Consider the following 20,349-nt stretch of genomic DNA (forward strand, 5'->3'; position numbering starts at 1 on the left):
GCCCTAATGAAATCTTGCTTTCCCACTCCTGGAAGCTGAAATGGTGCCCTCAAGCACAGAATTAGAGCCCCAAGCTGGGCTTTGCTTTATAATATCACAATTCTTTCAGTGTAAACTACTGAATCCAAGCAGGGGCACAGGTCACAGCCTAATATTGTTCTCATTCTCTCCTTCCAGTTCCTCCCCTAGCGAATAGCAGTTGGTTAAATGACCTCTTTTCTCAGCCATTGATTTGGAAACTTGGTGCTAATTGATTTCAACCAGAAGCTCTAGAAATTCATTCAGGCTTTTACAGTGTGCTTGTAGGAGATACACTTCCCCTTGCTTGGTAATTTGCTGGGATGAACTCTGGAAACCAAATTCTACCCTGCAGAAGAAAAAAGGCCTATGCTGCATTTCAAATCTACATCCTTACCTAAATTAGTCTTCCACCAAGGCCTCCACTCCAATTAGAATGCGTTGTGTTGCCCTGAAGTACAGAGCTTTCGTCATTCCCCTTTGGCAAATTAGAAGCTGAAATTTCAGCAAAGTAATGGAGCTGAAATGTCTATTTGCTGATTGATGGCCCTGTTCTCAAGCTTTGTAATCTGTTCTATCAACATGAGCCCCAGTTTTGCTAGTCCAGAGCTATTTGATTTACACTATCTGATAAGTGTGTCTGGAGGGGAGTGAAGTTCTGTTCTTCCCTTTGATTAATTTGAATGGGAGCTTTCCAATGTTGGGAACATAAAGCCTTTCTGGTAGCTAATTTTGCTTCTAATACCTTATTATTAGACCCTCTCCTCCCTTTTGAGATGGCTGGAAAAGAGATGTCTCTGAGCATATGCAAAGTATGCCTGTCCCTTAACAGGGTTCACCACAGCAAATTCCCCATGTGAGATTATTAGGTGATTTTTTTTTTTAAAGAAAAATTCAAGCAGGTAGAACTGAGCCCAGGGAAACTTGTATTTTAGAAGTTTGTTTTAAAAACAAACATTTCCTGGTGGGGGCAGAAGATATGAGGAACCATCAAGAGGATTTACAGATAATCAGGTAAGGCTTTTGTGCAATGGTTAAGACTGCCACCTCATTTAAACAATGTTAGTCAATTAACTGTATGGGTTTAAATCGATTAAACCCATACACATGAGTAAAAACAGAAAAAGCAGCATGCATACTGTCTTTGTTTCTAGATTATGGATTTGTGTGTCAATCAGTTATAATCTTAGAAGAATAATCTCTTCCAGTTTGCAACACAGAAAGCAAAATGTTTCTTTTGAGATGTTTCCCACCTGCAGTTGTTATATATTATCAATAATTATAATATAAATCTGTTGCCTGATTAATTGGTGGCACCTTTTTATTTGATTACAAGTTTTAAATCAATTAATCAAACCAGTGAATCAGATATTATTAGGTACTTTGTAGTGCAGGACCCACATGATCTTTTACAGAAGAAAGTGCTTCTGTTGTGTGGAAATCACATGCTTCCGTCATTCAAACTGCAATTTTTATTTTTAAAATGCAATTTTTATTTTAAAACTTTGCAAAGGCAATAAAGACCTGCTCTTCTGGCCATAGATAACTGCATGTCCCTGTGTTCCTGGCTCAGGGTACAAGGCTATTCATTGTATGGAAAGGTGTTATTGCTCTGTTTGGTAATCTGTTAACAACTGACTTTGCTCCCAGGTCAGTCTTCCTGTCCTTCATCTTTCCCTTATATCTTGCCCAGTCTTCAATTGTACCCCTGATTTCCCGTGTGGTTTCCATTGTTTTACTGCCATTTTGGCTCAGAATCATAAATTGATTTTCTTTTAATTTGAAATGCTGAACGCATCCCAGTAGCCATACAAACAGAACGGGGTGGGGGTGAACTGGGGCTCCTCCTGTGAAATTCCGCAGAGCACCACAATGTATGGGACTCACAAGCTGCATGCAAATAATGTAGTTAATACCGCTCTCGCCGGGTATTTTCTGAAGGCACGAGGCTACTGCTTTGTTGAAGCTGATCAGGTCTTAAGCTGGTCAGTGTGTGGATGAGTGACTACCTGGGAATATGTACCCCACCATGGGGTCCATGATGGAGGAAAGGCAGGATATGAACATTAGGAAATAATAAGTTAATAGAATTTGGAGAGAGCATGACAGATATCTAGGGCCATTTGGGAGCGATCACTTAAATGATCATTCTCACAGCTTAGTACTTCTCCACAGCCTAGCAGCTGCTTACCTGTGGGAGAGGCAGGCAAGTTTCAAACAAAATTGAAAGTTGCTTCCCATCATGTACACCCATTCTGTTTGCATTATCTCTCAACTCTGGGTACATAGCCTTTTGAAACAATGCAAAAACCTGTTCACCAGAGAGGGAAGTGGGGATGTGTGTGTACACAGAAATGGTGATTCCTGCCTTAAACAGGTTGATTTTATGCATGTTATCTCTCTTGCAGAGAAAACATCAGAGCCCCATTGCCCCTTAAATTTATTATATTACAAGCTTTGGTGGGTTACAGTCCGCTTAATCAGATGCATATATGTACATGCCCATTTCTCAGGTTAACACTTTATGAAGTGGATTGTAGATATTGAAAGACCCAGTGTTGTATAGTGGTTAGTGTCTAAATAGGAAACCTGGGCTCAAATCTCAACTTGGACACAATGCTCACTGGGTCACTGACACTGCCTCTCAGCCTAACCTACCTCACAGGGTTGTTGTGCGGATTAACGGAGGAGGGGAAGAGCCATGTAGGCCGCCTTGAGCTTTTTTGAGAAAAACATAATACTGGTCGGCATCTGCCTGTCTCGGGAAGCGTGCACATTCCGTGTAAAGTCAAACCGCAGCGGAGTTACAGCGCCCATGACAATTTCGACTGAGGGGTTCATGATGAGCGAGAAGTAACTGCCATAAATAAGTGAATAAAATTAAGCCATAATAATTTTGATAGTCTTTAAGAGGCCAGGAGGGACCTTGCTTTAAGCGATGCATGCTTTCTCAGAAGCAGGTCCCACTGTGTTCGGTGGAACTTACTCCCGAGTAAGTGAAGCCTACGAGAAAAGAAAGAGCAACTGTCCATCGCAAAGCGGGCAACGGAGCTGCCGGACTTGGAAGCAGCAGAGACGGAGAAAGGGGAGAGGCTGGCAGCCGAAGCACCGCGGGCTCTTTTCCCCGCTGCCGAGAGCGCGCGGCTGGAGGGAGGGAGGAAGGGAGCGCGAGCCGCGAGGGCTCCCGCTACGGCAGGCCGCTTCCCCGCCGCCACCCGGACGGAGGCCCCCCGCCATGGCCAAGCACGTTTTCCTGACGGGACCGCCAGGTAACCCAACCCGGCGGGAGCGGAGAGGAAGGAAGGAGGGCGGGAGGCCCTGCCTGGGCAGCAGCCGCGGTGCTGCAAGGCTCCAGGAAGGGAAGGCGGAGGCAGAGCTCGGCTGAAACCAGGCCTCCTCTTCCGCCGCTTCCTCCCGGGCAGAAAGCGGAGTCATGCCTCGGCCGCGGCTCCTGCCTGCCTGCCTGCCAGGGGCTAACTTACTTCCGAGTAAACGTGCTTAGGGCTTCACGCGCTCCCCCGCCCATTCTCACGATCTCCTTCGCCCTTCCCTGGCGTGTTTTGAGTCGTCTGCACTGTGTGGTTTCTATCCCGAAAACCTTTTTAAACTGGAAAGGTTTGCGTTCAAGTGCGCAGGCTGCAATCCTAGGTGCACCCACTTAATTTGACAAGAAGCCCCATTGAACCCGGTGAAATTTACAATAAAATAACTAACGATGGGGGGGGGGGGATCTGAGTGGTAATAGTGTGTAGCTGGGGCGGGGAACCCTTTTCAGCCAGAAGGCTTCAGTCCCTTCTGGAAGACCTGGACAGAGCAATGAATGTAGATTTCAGTTTTGCACACCAGGCTAAAGTCTACACTGGCGCTTGTGCATCCCTCTCAGTCCTGGAAGCCAGAGGCATTATGAGAAATCAATATTGCACACTCAAGGAGGAAGTTCCAAGATGCTTGGTCCCCAGGCTTGAGGTTCTCTGCCCTGCTTGGACTATAAAGCTACAATTATTTACACTCTGAAATAAAACTTGTTGAGTTCAGCGGGGTTATTCTGAAGTAACTACATAGAGAATTACAGCCTTGCAGTGCAATACTATGCATGCTTATTCAGAAGTGAGTGCTACTGGCAGGGAAGCAGGCACAGGATTGCAGCCTGACTTAATTTAGCCCCAGTGTAGAAAGCATGGTTAGGATTGGCTGTAAGCCTGTTCTGCTTCAAATGCCAGTACTAAATAAAAGAAGTCATCTGCACTGTTTGTGAGAGATGCTTCTTTCTGGTAATATTTATCTATATAACAGCACATAACTCATTTTATCATCTTTACTAGACACCTGCAGCTAAGAAAATGGGCTGATTACTTCAGATATTTGGAATTCCGCCTCCGCTTTCCACATCGCTTCTGAGCCCCATTATCTCTTTTGTTCCAGATCCAAATATGTCTACTGAAAAGTATTTGAGAAATACACTCCCCCCCCCCCCAATAGCATAGTTTTGAATTAAACCAGGCTTCTGTTGTCTTAGTATTGTAGCAAATAGGTATATCCTTTTCTCTGTAAATAATATAGTGGTACCTCGGTTTAAGCCCTGTTTACAAACTATTCAGTATACAAACTCCGCAAAACCGTAAGTAGTGTTCTGGTTAGCGAAATTTGCCTCGGTCTACGAATGACGGTAGGGCACCGGTGGCGGGAAGCCTCATTAGGGAAACTGCGGCTCAGTTTAAGAACGGCTTTGGTTTAAGATGGACTTCCAGACCGGATTAAGTTCGTAAACCGAGGTATCACTGTACAATAATGATAATATCAAACCTTAGCATTTAAACGTTTTCCACTTAAGACTGCAGCACTGTGCACACAGTGTGTGGTCTACTTCTGAATAAGTATGCATAGTCTTGTGCTGCAATATCTATTCTGTTACACCATGAAAACACACAGTTGTTTGTTATTTACAGAAGAAATATGGAATTGGATTTATCTGACAAAACACATTTAAATATTTTACAGATCTTGCATATTGCTATCATTATTAAGGTTAATTTCTTTTTCTTCCCTTATAACTCATGCTACATTTTTTTTTATCCTTGCAGGTTTTTGAAACCCTATCTGCCCATCAGTTAAAGTGCAAGCACCCGTTCTTCCCATTAACATTTAGTTTTTTGTGACTCAATTATTAAAAAATGATTTAGTACATCAGATCTAAATAATATACAATTATCACTGTCCTCCTCTTTTATTGGAGTAAATTGGATTCCTGAAAATTTAAATTATGAGCCAAGGAAACAGTCATTTATCAGTGGACGTTAATATGATTATACAAGATGATGGCAATAGAGCTTGGGGTGGGTGGATGTTACATTAATAAGCAAAACTCTTTTATCGTGTAGCATTCTAGAAGATGCAGAAATTGAGATGATGGGCCTCATTTATCACTTCTGGGGATATTTGTCACTGGGGATTTTTGTAATAGAGAGGGCTACAAAATACCTAAGCAGATGCTCTTCCTTCTTCTTTTTTTAGACTGTCCCTCTCTCTTAAAAACTGACACTTGGGAATGTATCCTAAAAAAGACAATGGATGTACAGTATATGCAAAGACCTAATACAGTATGTTAATTGCCTGGGAGCTCCAAAATGCAAACGGCACAGCCTTGACCATTCTCCCCCTGAAACAAATGGGGAACAATCTGATCACAGTGTGTTTGCCTGGTAGACCAGACCCATTGTATCATGTCTTCATGTTTCCATCTCATATTTCTGCCATGAGAAGGGGCACAAAGACTTACAATAACGATGACTGGTGTGCATGGTGAATTCTTCTCAGCATAACTTGCAGTGCAGGCTGCCACAACTGGAGGCCAATTTGGATGATGCATCCATTGCAAGGGCAATATGTGCTTCAGTTAGGAGGAAGGAGCCAAAAGAGTCCAGAAATACATAGTGTATTTGTTTCGTTGCATATTCATGATACTGAAAACAAGGCATAAAAAGCACTCTTCTTGTTATAGGAATTGGAAAAACAACACTGATCCAGAAAGCCACTGAAGTTTTAAAATCATCCGGTATTCCTATTGATGGATTTTATACAGAAGAAGTGAGAGAAGGTGGCAGGAGAATAGGATTTGATGTTGTCACTCTGAGTGGAAGAAGAGGAATTTTGTCTAGAGTTGGGTATGACATTTAAAATTCACATTCTGACACCTAATCTGGGAACGCCTTTGTAGAATGCACAACTGCCCTTTGAAGCCCCTGTGCTGCTCATTCAAGGGTAGCTGGATTCAGATGAACTGTTGTAAGTCGTGAATAAGATTGTGAAGTCGCTGTGGTGATCTTTTGTATTGACTTGTTGCTGCCAAACGGCAAAAAACTCTTGTTATAGAAACCAAGCAAGGTATCAGGGCATGCAATAAATGAGAGGCAACAGACACAGGGATAGTCAGGGTCCATCATAATGATGTGCAGCGCAAATGACGAGCAACTGTACTCCCAGTTAAAATTTACAGTGAGTTTCTGGAACAATTATATGGGTGTTGAGCCAATCCCACACCTTTTTTCTATCACCCCAGGGCAGTTACCCATTTCTGTAGAATTCTGCTCTTGGTAGCTGCCAGTTTCTGGTTCCAGCTGATGTGTTTCATTGTGATATTGTGCATATATCCCACCAGGATTGCAATATTAGCAACCATCTGGGGCATCTAAGAAAGGTGTAAGGACATTCTAATGGGATTAAGGAGGGGCACTGCAAGGGCATGTGAGAATTTTGATACGCTTCACATAGTTTGAGGGTTATCTGCTAAGGAACAGGATTCTAGAATGCTTTATTGTTCACTGTGTTGGATGTTTTCTTCCTTCAGCTCTGGTCCTTCCACAGCAAGGCGTGAATACCGCGTTGGCCAGTATGTAGTGGATCTAATGTCATTTGAACAGCTGACTCTTCCTTTGTTGAGAAATGTGAGTAATATTTTGTAATTTCTGGAGAACAATATGACTGAATAATATGGGTGAATAAAACATGATGAGGAGTTTATAGTGAAATTTCTTGTACTCTTCTATCTTGATAGAGCTTAGATCAAGCACCCCTTTCCATTGTCATTGAGTTTTCCTAGCTCTCACCATCCTTCTGTCTCTGTGCACCCACAGCTCCCTGCATGTGAATCTGTCTGTCTGTCTCTGCCCATCCCATCCTCTTGCACTCCATGGAAGATGGAGTGTTAGCAGGAGTGCTGGTGTGCAGTGTTAAGTGTGGACTTACAGCGTTTGGAGCCCCCTCCCTCCCAGTTCTCACATTTGCTTTACAGGTTCAGATTCCTGTTCAGTTGCAAAAAGGAGCAAATGATTCTCAACACATGGCTTACAGGTCTATTGGGAAGCTAAAACGTCACTGGAGAAATTTGCAACTGTGTGGGTGACTGTATAACTGCTGTTATTCAGCACCATTTAGATTTGGGGTAAATGCACTTCCAAGATAAATCAGTGATGTGATCACTAAACAAATTAGAAAACACTTAAAGGTAAAGGTACCCCTGATCATTATGTCCAGATGCGGACGACTGGGGTTGCATGCTCATCTTTCTCTATAGGCCAAGGGGGCCGGCGTTTGTCCTCAGACAGCTTCTGGGTCATGTGGCCAGCATGACCAAGCCACTTCTGGCGAAGCCAGAGCAACACACAGAAACACCGTTTACCTTCCCACCGGAGCGGTACCTATTTATCTACTTGCACTTTTTGGTGTGCTTTCGAACTGCTAGGTTGGCAGGAGCTGGGACCAAGCAATGGGAGTTCACCCCGTTGCGGGGATTCGAACCGCCAACCTTCTGATTGGCAAGCCCTAGGCTCTGTGGTTTAGACCACAGCGCCACCCACGCCCCAGAAAACACTTAGTGTCCTGAAAATTTTCCAGGAACAATGCTGACAAACTATATGCTCTACCATAACTCGTTTATCCCGCAGAGCTTATCCAAACACAAAGCATTTAATACAGATATGCCTCCTTTTAGGAAAGTACAAAGGCATTTCCTGTCATTTTCCTTTTCTTTTAAAAAGCATCATAGAGTATTTAGCAGCAGGGTAATAAGTGGCTTGGACAGTACGATGAACGCCAGAGGGTGAAATAACACCACTTTAGCTAGCTTCTGTCAACTGTTATTTCAGTAGGTGCAGGACCATATATGTAGTCAGACCAACATAACAATAATTTTAAAAATGATATTGAGTGTGTGGGGGAGGATGGGGAGTACCGTATTTTTCGCTCCATAAGATGCACTTTTTTCCTCCTAAAAAGTAAGGGGAAATCTCCGTGCATCTTATGGAGTGAATGCATGGTCCCTGGAGCCGAATTGCCCAGGGGCCAAAAGCAGATCGTACTTTCTTTTTTTTTTACAAAGAGAGAAGGGGGTCTTGAAAGGAAGCCGCTGAACAGCTGATCAGCAAGCGATTGGGAGAGAGATAAGGCTCCCTTTCCGCCCTACCCCCTTGCCCAGGCCTCCATTGTTGAATGTTCTGCAGATGGAGGCTGTTTGTTTCCCCAACGACATGTGACTGGCTGATTAGATTATCTGTTTGAAAACTGTAGAAACGGCTCCCTTTCCTTTCCTAAAGAAGCTGCACAACTGTGAGCTGATCCTCAAAAAAAGCAGGGCGTTTCCCTTTGCAAAAGAAGCTGCACAACTATGAGCTGATCCTCAAACAAACAGGGCTTTCCCCTTTGCAAAAGAAGTTGCACAACTTTGAGCTGATCCTAAAAAAACAGGGCTTTCCCCCTTTCCTCCTCTAAAAACTAGGTGCGTCTTATGGAGTGAAAAATACGGTGCCAGATGGGCAGGCAGATAAAGGACACACAGGAACAAAAAGGCATGGCGAAGTAATATATAAACTATAGTTTGTTAAAGAAATAGGTGATCTGAGCAAAGCTGCTGGGATCTTTGTTATATGACTTGAATCTTAAGCTGCAGTCCAGTACACATTTAACCTGGGAGTAAGGCCCTTTGAACTCAGTATTACTTACTTCCGAGGAAGGACTCGTAGAATTGCCCTGTTATATTGATGCATTGCAGATACACAACTTTTTTTCCTCAGAAGTAAAAGCCTCAAGGGTCTGCCCCTGTAACACACAGGAGGTAGAATCTACAGAACACATCCTTTTGTTTTTATGCTGGAATTTGGAAGCATACAGTTGGCCCTTTACTGACCAAATTACCAGGGAGGTCAGATCAGTTTAACATTTAATATTTAATGGAAGATAAAATCCTGAGGCTATCCCTGATAGTGACTAAATTTCTATCAGTAGCAGTGAAAGCAAGAGAACAACTGGCCATCTGAATCTGGAAGGACTGTCTCCAGGGGTCAAGCAGAGGTTATTATGCTGCACTTCTGAATCTGTTTTGCTCTAAGATTCTGATCTACTGTGTATGTTTTAATATAATTTCTGGTCTATTGACAGTAATAAATTGAATGAATGATTGACATACTGACTTAATCTACTAAATTTTCTTACTGGTGGCTTCAATCAGATACCTGTATTTTCCTTGTAGGCTGATCTTGGCAGTAGCACAGTGAAAAAGGTCTGCGTAATTGACGAGATTGGTAAAATGGAGCTCTTCAGCCAGTCCTTTATTCAAGCTGCCCGTCAAATTCTGATTGGATCAGGAACTGTGATTCTTGGAACAATCCCAGTGCCTAAAGGAAAGCCCTTGGGGCTTGTGGAGGAGATCAGAAGTAGGAAGGAAGTGAAGGTCTTCAATGTAAGTAGGCTGAAGATCCACTGAGCATGTTTTCATCTTTTGCCCATTGTGAAGTCTGGCCCAGTTTTAGCGATCACCTCTTACCACCATTTGGTTTGTGTTCTAGACAGGATTGCATGTCCTTTGTGGTTTCCTGCTTGTGAGGGGCTCATAGTCCATCTTTGTCACTAGAGATGATGGGGATTGATCTTGGGATCTTCTGTGGGCTAAGCATGTCCTCTGCCAATGGGATGGTGTGTCCTTGTGCACTCGGTTATAGTCATATGTAAAACTTAGCTATAGTGTTCAGCTAGTGAAAGCGGCTGGCTACAGAGACCTCTGTTCATGGGTGCATCAGGGGCCCCAGCCTACAGCCTGGCCAATTAACTTGAGTGCTGGTCCATTTAAAAGCCCCCCAGTCCATTAGATATTTTAAGGGAAGACCTTAAAACAAATGCAACACACTTTCTTTCTTGCTTGCTTGCCACTAGAGGTAGGAAAACATTTCAGATTCCTTGGGACCAGCAACAGCATGAGAAGTGTCCAAGAAGCCTACCCTTTCCACCACATTGCTCTCTCGTTGCTTGTTTGTGTTGGAAGACCTTTTAATTCGTCTGCCTGCATAATAGCTCTTCCTCGTGTTTGTTTCTGGCACCTGGTAACAACATGTCAAGGCCTCTTTAGATTGAAGCTCACGAAACCAGAAGTACCAGACACAAAATCAATGCAGGCAAATGCCCAAGATGTTCTTGATTCATTTGTGTCAATTTAGTTTGATAGAATCTTCTAAGAATATGGATTTTATAGTTCTTCTTTTTTTTCTATCTCATCAGCAGCTCCGTCCCCAGATTGATTCTGCAAGTTGATCTTTGCCCAAACATCTTGGATTTCCCCCTACTTTAAATTGTCCAATATACTTCATGCTAATTTAGGTCATGCATGGTTGGGATGTTCGTAGTGTTTTGCCTATAAAAGCTTTCAGCCCTCTGGAAGGAGGATCGTTGTGCCTCCTATCCTTTCCAGGGCCCTCTTTTTCTCTGCAAACATGGCATATATAGTTCACTCATTCATAATTTACACATCTTGCCTCTCTTTGCTAGTTTGGTAATATGCCATCGACACCCACTGCATCTGGTTGCATATTTTCACATTTGCAGCAGCACATGCAGTCTATTGAACCTGATTGCTGTGAAGCAGTTAACATACTTTGGGGCCAGAAATAAAATTTCTCCCATGGTGGAATTACAGTGAATAAATTATTATCCACTTCCTCAGCCTTGCATATTGACAACTGTCACAGTTAGTGTTCAAAGCTCCCATTGTTCTATGCGCCTTTTGCAACAGAGTTTCATTAGCGTGAGCAGTTTCTGAGCTCTGGGCGCCGTACTGCACCTAAGATTTCAGATTAAAACTGCTGAATGGAAGGAAAGGCGGACCTTTTTCTACCTCTCCACTTCCAGCTTCTCTCTGAAGACTGGAGAAGAGACCTTCTTAAGAATATTAGGGGGATGGGCAGGGAAAGGACTAGACAATGTGAAAAATGAACATAATATTTTAGCTGCCGTTCATTCATTTTCAGCTTTGTATTCCTGTTATAAAAAAACACGCCTAGACATTCCGTTGTTGCGCCCATAAACTAGGTTTAGGGTGCCATTTAGCTCCTAGCTTTCATATCTCAGTTTATAACACTGGTCACAATAAATGGCCAGCAACGTTAACTAATCCATCTTTTTTTCTGATTCTAGATTACAAAGGAGAATAGAGACAGCATTTTGCAAGATATTGTGGCAGCTGTGCAGAGCTGCCTAAAATGATACACACCATTTTATGTGTTTTTTCCATCCCAGTGCAACCTCCATCTCTTTCTTTTTCAAAATAATTTTTATTAAAGATTTTCCTCGTTTACAAAATCACATGCATTGTCTCTTTCTTCAGGTTGTGTTTTCTACAGACCAGTTGCATTTGTCGCGAGACGTTGGTGTTATATGCAGTTTAGGGTTGGGAAGAAAAGAGGGGGTAAGGGGAGAGGGGGTGGGGTGGTAAAGCTTATGTTCATTTACTTAGTGTGTGTGTGGGGGGGGGGTTGTGTTAGCGTCACTTGGGTAGGTTCTCTTTCTATTTTCTTGTTATGTTTCCTTGCTGGTGAGAGAGGTTGGGGTGGTCTAGGGTGTGGTTGATTGTCTTTGGTTGACTGCAGTGGGATTTTTTGTGGGGGTGGGTGGAGTTGTTTGGTTAAGTTAGCCATTTTGAATCATATGCTGTCAGTAGGCTCATGTTGTTGTCTTGTTGAGTTGTGTATGTGATAAAAGGGAGCCATACCGGAGTGAAGGCGTCCTCTTCTATTTGCCCCCGTGTCAGTTTCAGTCTAGTAAGGCTGTTTCCCATACTACTTGATACCAGTGTTCCATGTTTATTCCTGACAGGTCCCTCCAGTGTCTGGCTATGATGTTTCTGGCTGCTGAGAGTAGGTGGGGGAACCTCCATCTTTGAAACTTTATTGTCTTTGAATATGCAGGTGTGAATTGTGATGTTTCACATTTGTTGCCTGCCATTGATTTTCGAATCAGACTTGGTTCATTTGCAGTTAAAATAAGAGCCAGCAAATTGATCTTAAGACCTGAAAGTAAAGCTGTTGGATTATTAGCTTCGCAATACTGATGGGAGGCCAGACTCTGAATTGAGTTGTACCTAACTTTGGTCTACATGAGTAGTGAACCAATTTGACACAGCCCAACATCAAAATCAGTAGAAATGGGTTCAGATGTTTTCAGCTGTAGCATTGTGTTGGAATTGGAGAAATTTCTCTTGATATAAATCCTTGCAAACAGTTTGTATCCTGTTTCTACCCATGCCCTGTACACAAATGTACAGTAGGCACATACCTGAATTGCACATGGAATTCTCTTTAGGCAAATCAGTTAAGAAACACAGATATATCAAAACAAAACAAAAAATAAAAATAAAATTCCTTCCAGTAGCACCTTAGAGACCAACTAAGTTTGTTCTTGGTATGAGCTTTTGTGTGCATGCACACGTCTTCAGGTATCCAAAGAAGTGTGCATGCACACGAAAGCTCATACCAAGAACAAACTTAGTTGGTCTCTAAGGTGCTACTGGAAGGAATTTTTGTTTTGTTTTTGTTTTGACTATGGCAGACCAACCTACCTGTAACAGATATATCAGCTCAACTTATCTCTCAGTGTAAGTGAAGAAGGAAAACATGATCTGGGATCCAAGGGACACTCCTATTCATCTTTGTAGTGCTCTTTTGGGGTTAAAAGAACAAACCTAACTTTATTCTGCTGATGTGATATTTGATCAGGATTCTGCCAAGTTTTTCAGTCATCCAATTTGTTTGCTTGCTAGCTCTTCAGTTTCCAAATCTCTGGTAGGTATTTCATTCATTAAACTGTATAATATTTCTCATGTAAGCCAAACTTTTTATATAACTCAGCTTGACTTCTGGTGGTGCTAGTTAAACAATTAGTGTCCACTAATGCTGAACCATTTTTTGTTTCATTTAGCACCATTTCGTTAATAAAGGAACTACCTTTATAAATTACTGCGGCACAGCTTGTGTCCCACAAGACCTATGAATGGTGTTCAGGAAAAGTGTTTACCACTTAATCAGTTCTGCATGTCATGAAAGCTAAATTCCCAGCCAGGTGCACATTTGTTTTCATGCATTGTGTGGTGTTCCTTGGCTATAGAAAAATTTGTAAAGGAATTTAGCCCTTTTCTTCCTCTGCCCTGCATGTGTGAAGTGTAACAAATATTGAATCAAGACATCCCTTGGTTAACGCAATATGGAAACCTGCAGTGTCTTCAAAGCCATTTATATTGATACCAGGTTAGAATCTGTCTACGATAGCAAAAAGTCAATGGGTGCACGTTTTCCCCATAGGACTATCCTGTTACAGCTCTACCTTATTGACAGTGCTTAGAAGTCTGCCCATGGACTTGACAGTAATGAACAAGTCTCCCCTGCCCCGTATACTTGTGCTAAAGGCTTATTATAACTGCAGTCTGCTACTAGACTTCTGCAATATTATGACCTCACTCAATTTTCTCACCACTTAATATTGAGGGTGAGCTGGAAGTGGGAAACTGGCAGCCCTGTTTCATAGATATCTCTGATCATTATATTTGGCATAACAAAAGAACTGACAAGGTTTTTTTCTCCTTTCCTTGCAATGTGTGTCCCAGTTCCCCTGAGAGTCATTTCTTGCTATTAGCTCCTTCGATGCAATGCAGGTGTTCTATGCATCATACCAATATCATTTTAAGACACCAGTATCCCACTAATGCATCGTGACTATTTCAAACATGTATCAATAAAGGAAGAAACTGGATTAGGAGAATGAACCCAGTGGTTTGCAGGAAGCCTTAATGAGCAAGTTTCCCACTCTGTTTTTGTTTCATGAGAATGAAACATTCTCATGTTGACAATACAGTAGTACATTATCTGTGTTTGGAAGCTCCAAGAGCACTATGATACAAGAAGCAACCCTGCAGCAAATAATATGTGTGTCTGGTCTCCACGGAACATGATGTATCTGCAGAGCTCTGATTAAAGTCGTGTTGCACCTGTGGATTTTAATTGGCATAACAGGAAGAGCATAATTCGTGCTTGATCTTCTCCACGGGCCTATGCATCAAGGCCATTCAACACGTATGTTTGTAGCAATTCGAGCCAAGAAAAAGTATCCAGATGGAGTAACAAAGGCTGTTTTGTTCAACTTGTGTTGGGTCTATTATGTATTTATTTTGCGCTCAGGATTTCTGAAGAAAGAATTTTGTAACATTTGCAGAAGTTCAAAGACAGTAACATGAGATTTTTAGGGAGATTCAGTGGTGGAAATGCAAGCAGCACTATTTCATTAAGGACCTAGGAGGAGGGGAAAGAACAATTCCATCTTTAAGAATTCTGACTGTTGAAGCAGAAGCCCACTGAACACAGCTTCCCTCAGCTCCTCTACTTTTGTGCCTGGATGTTGCATTTTACCTTCTTCAAAAAGAAAAGAGAAGCAGAAATTGGCCAGGAATGGCTACTCAGTGATTTTACATAAAGTGTTTTCTGTCTGCCTCAATTCTCCATCTAAACAATGGGAAGCCTAACCTTCACAGTTCACTTATAGTGTTCTCGGAGCCTCTATAAAGGACCAAGAGTGGATGAAGTTATCTCTGGGTTTTTTCTTCACCGGCTTCTGTTCCCGTAGAAGCAGCACATCTGTGTGTGGAATGAGGGGTGACGGGAGCCATTACAGCAGCTGCTCACCAAGTGAAGGAACACCTGCTGGGTGCAATGGAGTTTCAAGTTATTTCACCAGCACAAGCAGAGTGAAAACATCTTGCACTAACACAATAAATTGAAAATTGATCTGGCCAGCATTAGTAGTGACTCGCTGTGCTATGGCTTGGTGTTCAGTATCATGAGACTGACTTCTGAATGGTTTCTGCTGTGAATACTACCCTCCCTCAAGCTAGTTCTGGTACCAGGTGGTGCTTGATGTATCCTGGACCTAAGTTGTTGATAGCCTTGTAAATGAATATAAGAACCTAGCATATGGGCAGCCAGTTATCATATCTATCATATTGGAAGCTATTCTAAAAATAACTGCCTTAAGTGAATTGATATATAGATATATATAGATATAGATATATAGATATAGATGATTGATAAGGAGGAAACCCATGTTTGCAATTATGGGGATGCAAAGCACATAGGCATAGGAAATGTGTAAAGATTAGTACTGGGGCAGCGCAGAGCAAAACAATGCAGATTTTGACAAAATGGGTTTGGTGCAGCCTTCACCTTAAAATCCTTTCCAGCACCAACTCTCTCCCCCCCCCCCCCGTGTGCTTTTCAGCTTGTGACTTCTGTAAACAATGCCCTCAAAATCAACATGGGACAGCTGTGCATCTGGGAATGAAAGACGACTTGAATTCATTCCAGGAAATGAGAAGCAAACACAATGCGAGTTTGACAAATAGTTTAAAATCAGAGAGAATATGTGACAGGTGTATCATTTTCCGGTTTGCCTCCCAACTATTACAGAATTGCCTGGCAGAAGAAAGTGATCCTTGTAACACCGTAAAAAATCGGCTCATGTGTTGGCTGCAATTATCATATGAAAGGCATCAAAGCTTTTGCCCATGAATATTTGTGCTCATCTCATAATGCAGCTGCCCTGTGATTAATCATGGAGCATTTGTTTACAGAAGCCGTACATTAGCCCGGACTGCATTTGATCCAATGCAGAGTAAGATTTTTGGTATTCACACAGAAATTTCTGCGATGCAGGGATGTGATGAATAGATTTCAAACAAAGGCTTAAATGAGATTATGCAACATTTCCTAACTCCAAGAAGCTCTTTCGCTTCTAGAGAAATAAGAACTAAAACATATACACAGGTGTGGTAAAAGCAATTCTTGAGGAATTAGTACAACAAACAGGGCTAGAGATTGCTTTGTAGGCATGTGAGGATTGGCAGAGGCCAGGCTCCGGTCACCTATTTGCAGGAATTCTGCAGAACTGAACTGAAGATGTGCCAAAAGTTTTGCGCTAGGCATGGCATGATGAAAAAAAACCAAAAGCTGAGCCACAATAAGTCTTTGCATCTCCCTCTTGATGCAGAGTGCAGCTCTATCACCACTACCAGGATTTTCCAGTGCAATGCCAATATATCTTTGAATATCTTTGCTGGGTTCATGCCCTGCTTGGGGGCTTCCCAGAGGCATCTAGTTTGCCACTGTGGCAAATGGGATGTTGCATTAGCTTGGGCTCATTAGCTTAGTGTAATCCAGTGGGGCTCTTCTGATGTGGAGGGAAAAAGCAGCTGGAACTGCCAGAAAGCACCATGCAGAGGTGCCTTGTGCTCCTTTCCAGTGCTGTTGTTGTTGTTGTTGTTGTTGTTCAGTCCTGTCCGACGCTTCGTGACCCCATGGACCAGAGCACGCCAGGCACGCCTATCCTTCACTGCCTCTTTCCTTTCCAGTAGCCTTCTGCAAAACACAGTCCGGTGCAAGGGGAGAGGAGCTTGCAGCTGAATGGGTATTGGGAGCTGTTGCGGTTTATTTCTTATAGCTGTTTGCAGGGCTGGATTTAGGTTTGATGAGGCCCTAAGCTACTCTGAAGGTAAAGGGGCCCTTTATGTGTCCAGCTGTCCTTTGTCAACAACAAATTGTCGCTGTTTTTTGTGTTGAATATATGCTATATGGTAATTTATGGACCTAACAGGTATCTAAAACCATTTGCACATAACAAATAGGAGCCTACACAACACAAAACACTGTTGCTGTATGTAGGTTGTATTCGGTTTTGTTTTTTATCTTATATTTTGGAAATGTACATCCAGTGTTTTTTTCTTTAATTTTTTTGGGGGTCCCCAAGGGAGTGGGGCCCTAAGCCAGGCTTCCTCAAACTCAGCCCTCCAGATGTTTTGAGACTACAATTCCCATCATCCCTGACCACTGGTCCTGCTAGCTAGGGATCATGGGAGTTGTAGGCCAAAAACATCTGGAGGGCCGAGTTTGAGGAAGCCTGCCCTAAGCTATAGCTTGTTGAACTTATATGTAAATCCAGCACTGGCTGTGTGCTTCACTGACAGCCACCAAGAAGGGAAGTAAGAGGAAGCTAATTCTGCTGCAGGGGCTCAAAACCATGGAAACTCCTGCTGGCTTTCTGCCAAAAAAAGAGCAGCAGTAACCTGCCATCTCTTTGGCCATCTCTCTGCATCCATACAATCCTTGGCAGCATTTTCTCCTCCACCCCAAGTAAATTCAATACAGTGGTACCCTGGGTTACGCACACCCCTTGTTGCGGACGTTCGAGTTATGAACACTCACAACCCAAGTGTTTCTGGAGTGCGTGCGACCCCCGGATGCGCAGAAGCGTTCTGTGCACTTCACGCATGTGCAGAAGCGCTCAAATCATGCTTCTTCCGGTTTTTTCCCCGTGCGTTCATGATACGCATGCCCGCGTTACGTACCATGACCCAGAACGGATCGCATACGTAACCCAGGGTAACACTGTACAAATCTTTGAGATTTTAGAGTTGTTCCTCCCCCTCCCCCTCCCCTTCTGAGAAACAGCACATTTCCACCATAGTCTTCATATTGGAAGAACATTATTGGAAAATATTATTTATTCAAATTATATACCACCCTTCACCTGAAGATTTCAGTGCGGTTCTCAGCATGCAAGAGACTAGGCCTCTGTGTCCCAAATGCCTACTTGGAATTTGATGCATAAGTTTGCTTACCTTTCGTGGGTAATGATGGCGTTGTGGGCCGCCCGCCTCTGCCCCAAGCACTTACCTGACAGGGGAAGGTGCTCAGAGGCTTCTCACAGTCAGCAGGGCACCCAAACGGGCCTCCTTGCCCACCAGGGAAGAGAGTTCTGGCCGCCTGCATATTCAGCCAATGTCAGGCAGCCTCAGGAGCAGGCACTGCTCAAGGGGCAGAACCAACTGGGCCCGCAGGCTCCACTTGGGTCTGTGCCTTGAATACTTAAAGAGGCCCAACCTCGACCTCCACGCAGAGTTTCCTGTCAGATTTGATGCATAGCTTGTATTGTTTGGGGCACAGGGTTATAGGATAGTAAAAGAGGTGATAAACATGGCCCTCACAATTCCACAAAAATTGTAAGGGGGTTAATTTTAGGTGCGTATTGTAGGAATCCTGGTGATACAACATTCTTCCTGTCCAATGACGATTACTTTCCTGCTCAACAGCTGACCAAATGTTGCAAGCCATTGTCATGCAGCAGAAGCCCAATAAACATGCTTATATGACTGCCTTACTTGCACACCCAGGCTTTGTTCATGTATCCCACAACATACGTTTTTGCTTTCAAGCAATGTGAATACTTGTCCCCTACTCACAAAACATTTTCAATCACCCCTGGCTGCAGAGCTGTAGCTATGGGGGTGCTAGCTGAGATGTTTTTTTGTCCTTGTTGAAGCCTCCACAGGGGCGCCATTGAGGCACCCAGCCTGTGTATGCATGGTGTGTCAAACTGGGTGTTTGACCCGGGTGAAATAAAACCTAGTTTTGCCCCTGCCTGGCTGTGAATCAACTACTTGTCTTAGTTCCTGATAATTTCACTAATAGCCCACAAACATTAAGAGCAGAAATGGTGTGCGTCCTTCCGGAGATAGTCAAACAACAACAGCAGAACCAGACACTGGTAGTTGTAAAGTCTTTAATTACAAAAAAATAAAATAAATTAACATGTTTGTCAGTGTTTGTGTATGTGAAAGAACATCGTAGTGCTTTTGAGTCTCTTGGTTTCAGAAATAGGCATGAATTTCTGCCAACCAAATCAGGACTGCAAGGATATGCAGTCATTTTTTTAAAAAAGCAGCTCTGTTTGCAAATAAGGAGCACCATTGGCTTTGTGAAGGCTTTTCATGCATTGGCTATATTTGGTTTTCGGCAATGTGCAGCCTGGCACTTTCACATACTATTTCATTATGACTGCATGCAGTGGGCCACCTTCTGGATTAATATGTTGCGGCACATAATTGTCAGCTGCATAACACTTCAAACAAACAGAAGAATGAGGCTTTCCTTTTGACTTTCCCTTAAAAAAAAAAGATTCTGCATACTAATGTTGGGGTATGCAGTGTTCTCTCCTATTACATATTCATTCCTTCAATTAAAAAAAACAATCGTTTCTGATGCATTATGTATAAAATGCCAGTTATTTAGCATGCAATCATCTGTTTGGTTACAACAAGAGACAGATGCTGATGTGCTTTTTCACGGAGATGCATTCAGAGTTTCTGTTGCTTTCAGTCTTAGTTCCATGTATGTGTGTTCTTGCTCCCACCTCAAATCTTTTCCAAGTTCCATCTGAAAAATATTAGCACTTCAGGGGAAGGGAAGTCAAGACAAGTTGTTGACGTTCATTTCCAGATTGCATTTGAATTTTCATGAACTTGAGATGGTGTCGCCCAGAGCTTTTGGATAGCGCTAAATGCCAATCGTTGAACATCCTGCTTCTATATTGTAATATTTTTCACTGAAGAGTTAAAAAAAAAAGATACTTTACATTTTGTGTTGTGTTTGTTTGCTTTTTGTTACACTTGGAATAACCTTAACATTTCGCCTGGGACGTGAAGCTAGATGTGTTTTGATGCCATGTGTACAGAGCATTAGCCCTTGGTGCAAGTGGATTTTTTTACTGCTCTTCTGAAAGACTGTGTTGGGAACCTGTGTCTTCCAACGCCATGTCCTCTTGGCTGGCTCTCCGACATTCCAGCATGTGGCTCATCAGAAGAGCATGCGCAGCACCCAGATCTCTTCGCTGTCTGGATTCACTCGTGTCAGTTGCTTCGTAATCCTCAGACAATTGCTTTTAAGAGAGAAAAGGAGATTGTGTCAGCAGTGTCTTAAGTAAACTTTGAAATGGTATTTTAGAACAATTGGCCATGATCCAAAAGACTTCATGCACTCTTCTGCATGGGCAGTTTGAGCATATTACACTGATCCTGGTCCGACTGCACTGGCTGCCAATTAGTTTCTGGGCCCAATTCAAAGTGCTGGTTTTGACCTATACAGTCTTAAATGGCTCAGGGCCGCAATACCTCAAGGACCACCTCTTTCCATATGAACC

At 42.9% G+C, this 20,349-nt stretch overlaps 2 protein-coding genes across 3 annotated transcripts in view; one reads left to right on the forward strand and one right to left on the reverse strand.

Moving 5' to 3' along the window:
• Positions 1-3,171: 3,171 nt before the first annotated feature.
• NTPCR (nucleoside-triphosphatase, cancer-related) lies at positions 3,172-11,637 on the forward strand. Its single transcript, XM_033144287.1, has 5 exons — positions 3,172-3,287; positions 6,017-6,179; positions 6,863-6,959; positions 9,539-9,748; positions 11,473-11,637. The coding sequence occupies exons 1-5, from the start codon at positions 3,254-3,256 to the stop codon at positions 11,539-11,541; spliced, it is 573 nt and encodes a 190-aa protein (XP_033000178.1). The 5' UTR covers positions 3,172-3,253; the 3' UTR covers positions 11,542-11,637.
• Positions 11,638-19,315: 7,678 nt separating this feature from the next.
• The window catches only part of PCNX2 (pecanex 2), a 123,158-nt gene continuing 122,124 nt past the window's right edge, over positions 19,316-20,349 (reverse strand). For both annotated transcript variants that reach the window (XM_033144290.1, XM_033144288.1), the window contains exon 34: positions 19,316-20,088. In XM_033144290.1, the coding sequence (XP_033000181.1) occupies positions 19,915-20,088 (174 nt within the window). In that variant the 3' untranslated portion in view covers positions 19,316-19,914. The remainder of the gene's footprint in view (positions 20,089-20,349) is intronic.

Source organism: Lacerta agilis, chromosome 3, assembly GCF_009819535.1.
Source record: "Lacerta agilis isolate rLacAgi1 chromosome 3, rLacAgi1.pri, whole genome shotgun sequence".
NCBI lineage: Eukaryota > Metazoa > Chordata > Lepidosauria > Squamata > Lacertidae > Lacerta > Lacerta agilis.

What these genes read in the sequence shown, in the direction of transcription:
- NTPCR (XM_033144287.1), top strand. Translation starts at nt 3,254, where the DNA reads ATGGCCAAGCACGTTTTCCTGACGGGACCGCCAG. An exon ending in CTCTTCCTTTGTTGAGAAAT is followed by an intron (nt 6,960 to 9,538) that starts GTGAGTAATATT and finishes TTTTCCTTGTAG; the next exon opens with GCTGATCTTGGCAGTAGCAC. An exon ending in AGGAAGTGAAGGTCTTCAAT is followed by an intron (nt 9,749 to 11,472) that starts GTAAGTAGGCTG and finishes TTCTGATTCTAG; the next exon opens with ATTACAAAGGAGAATAGAGA.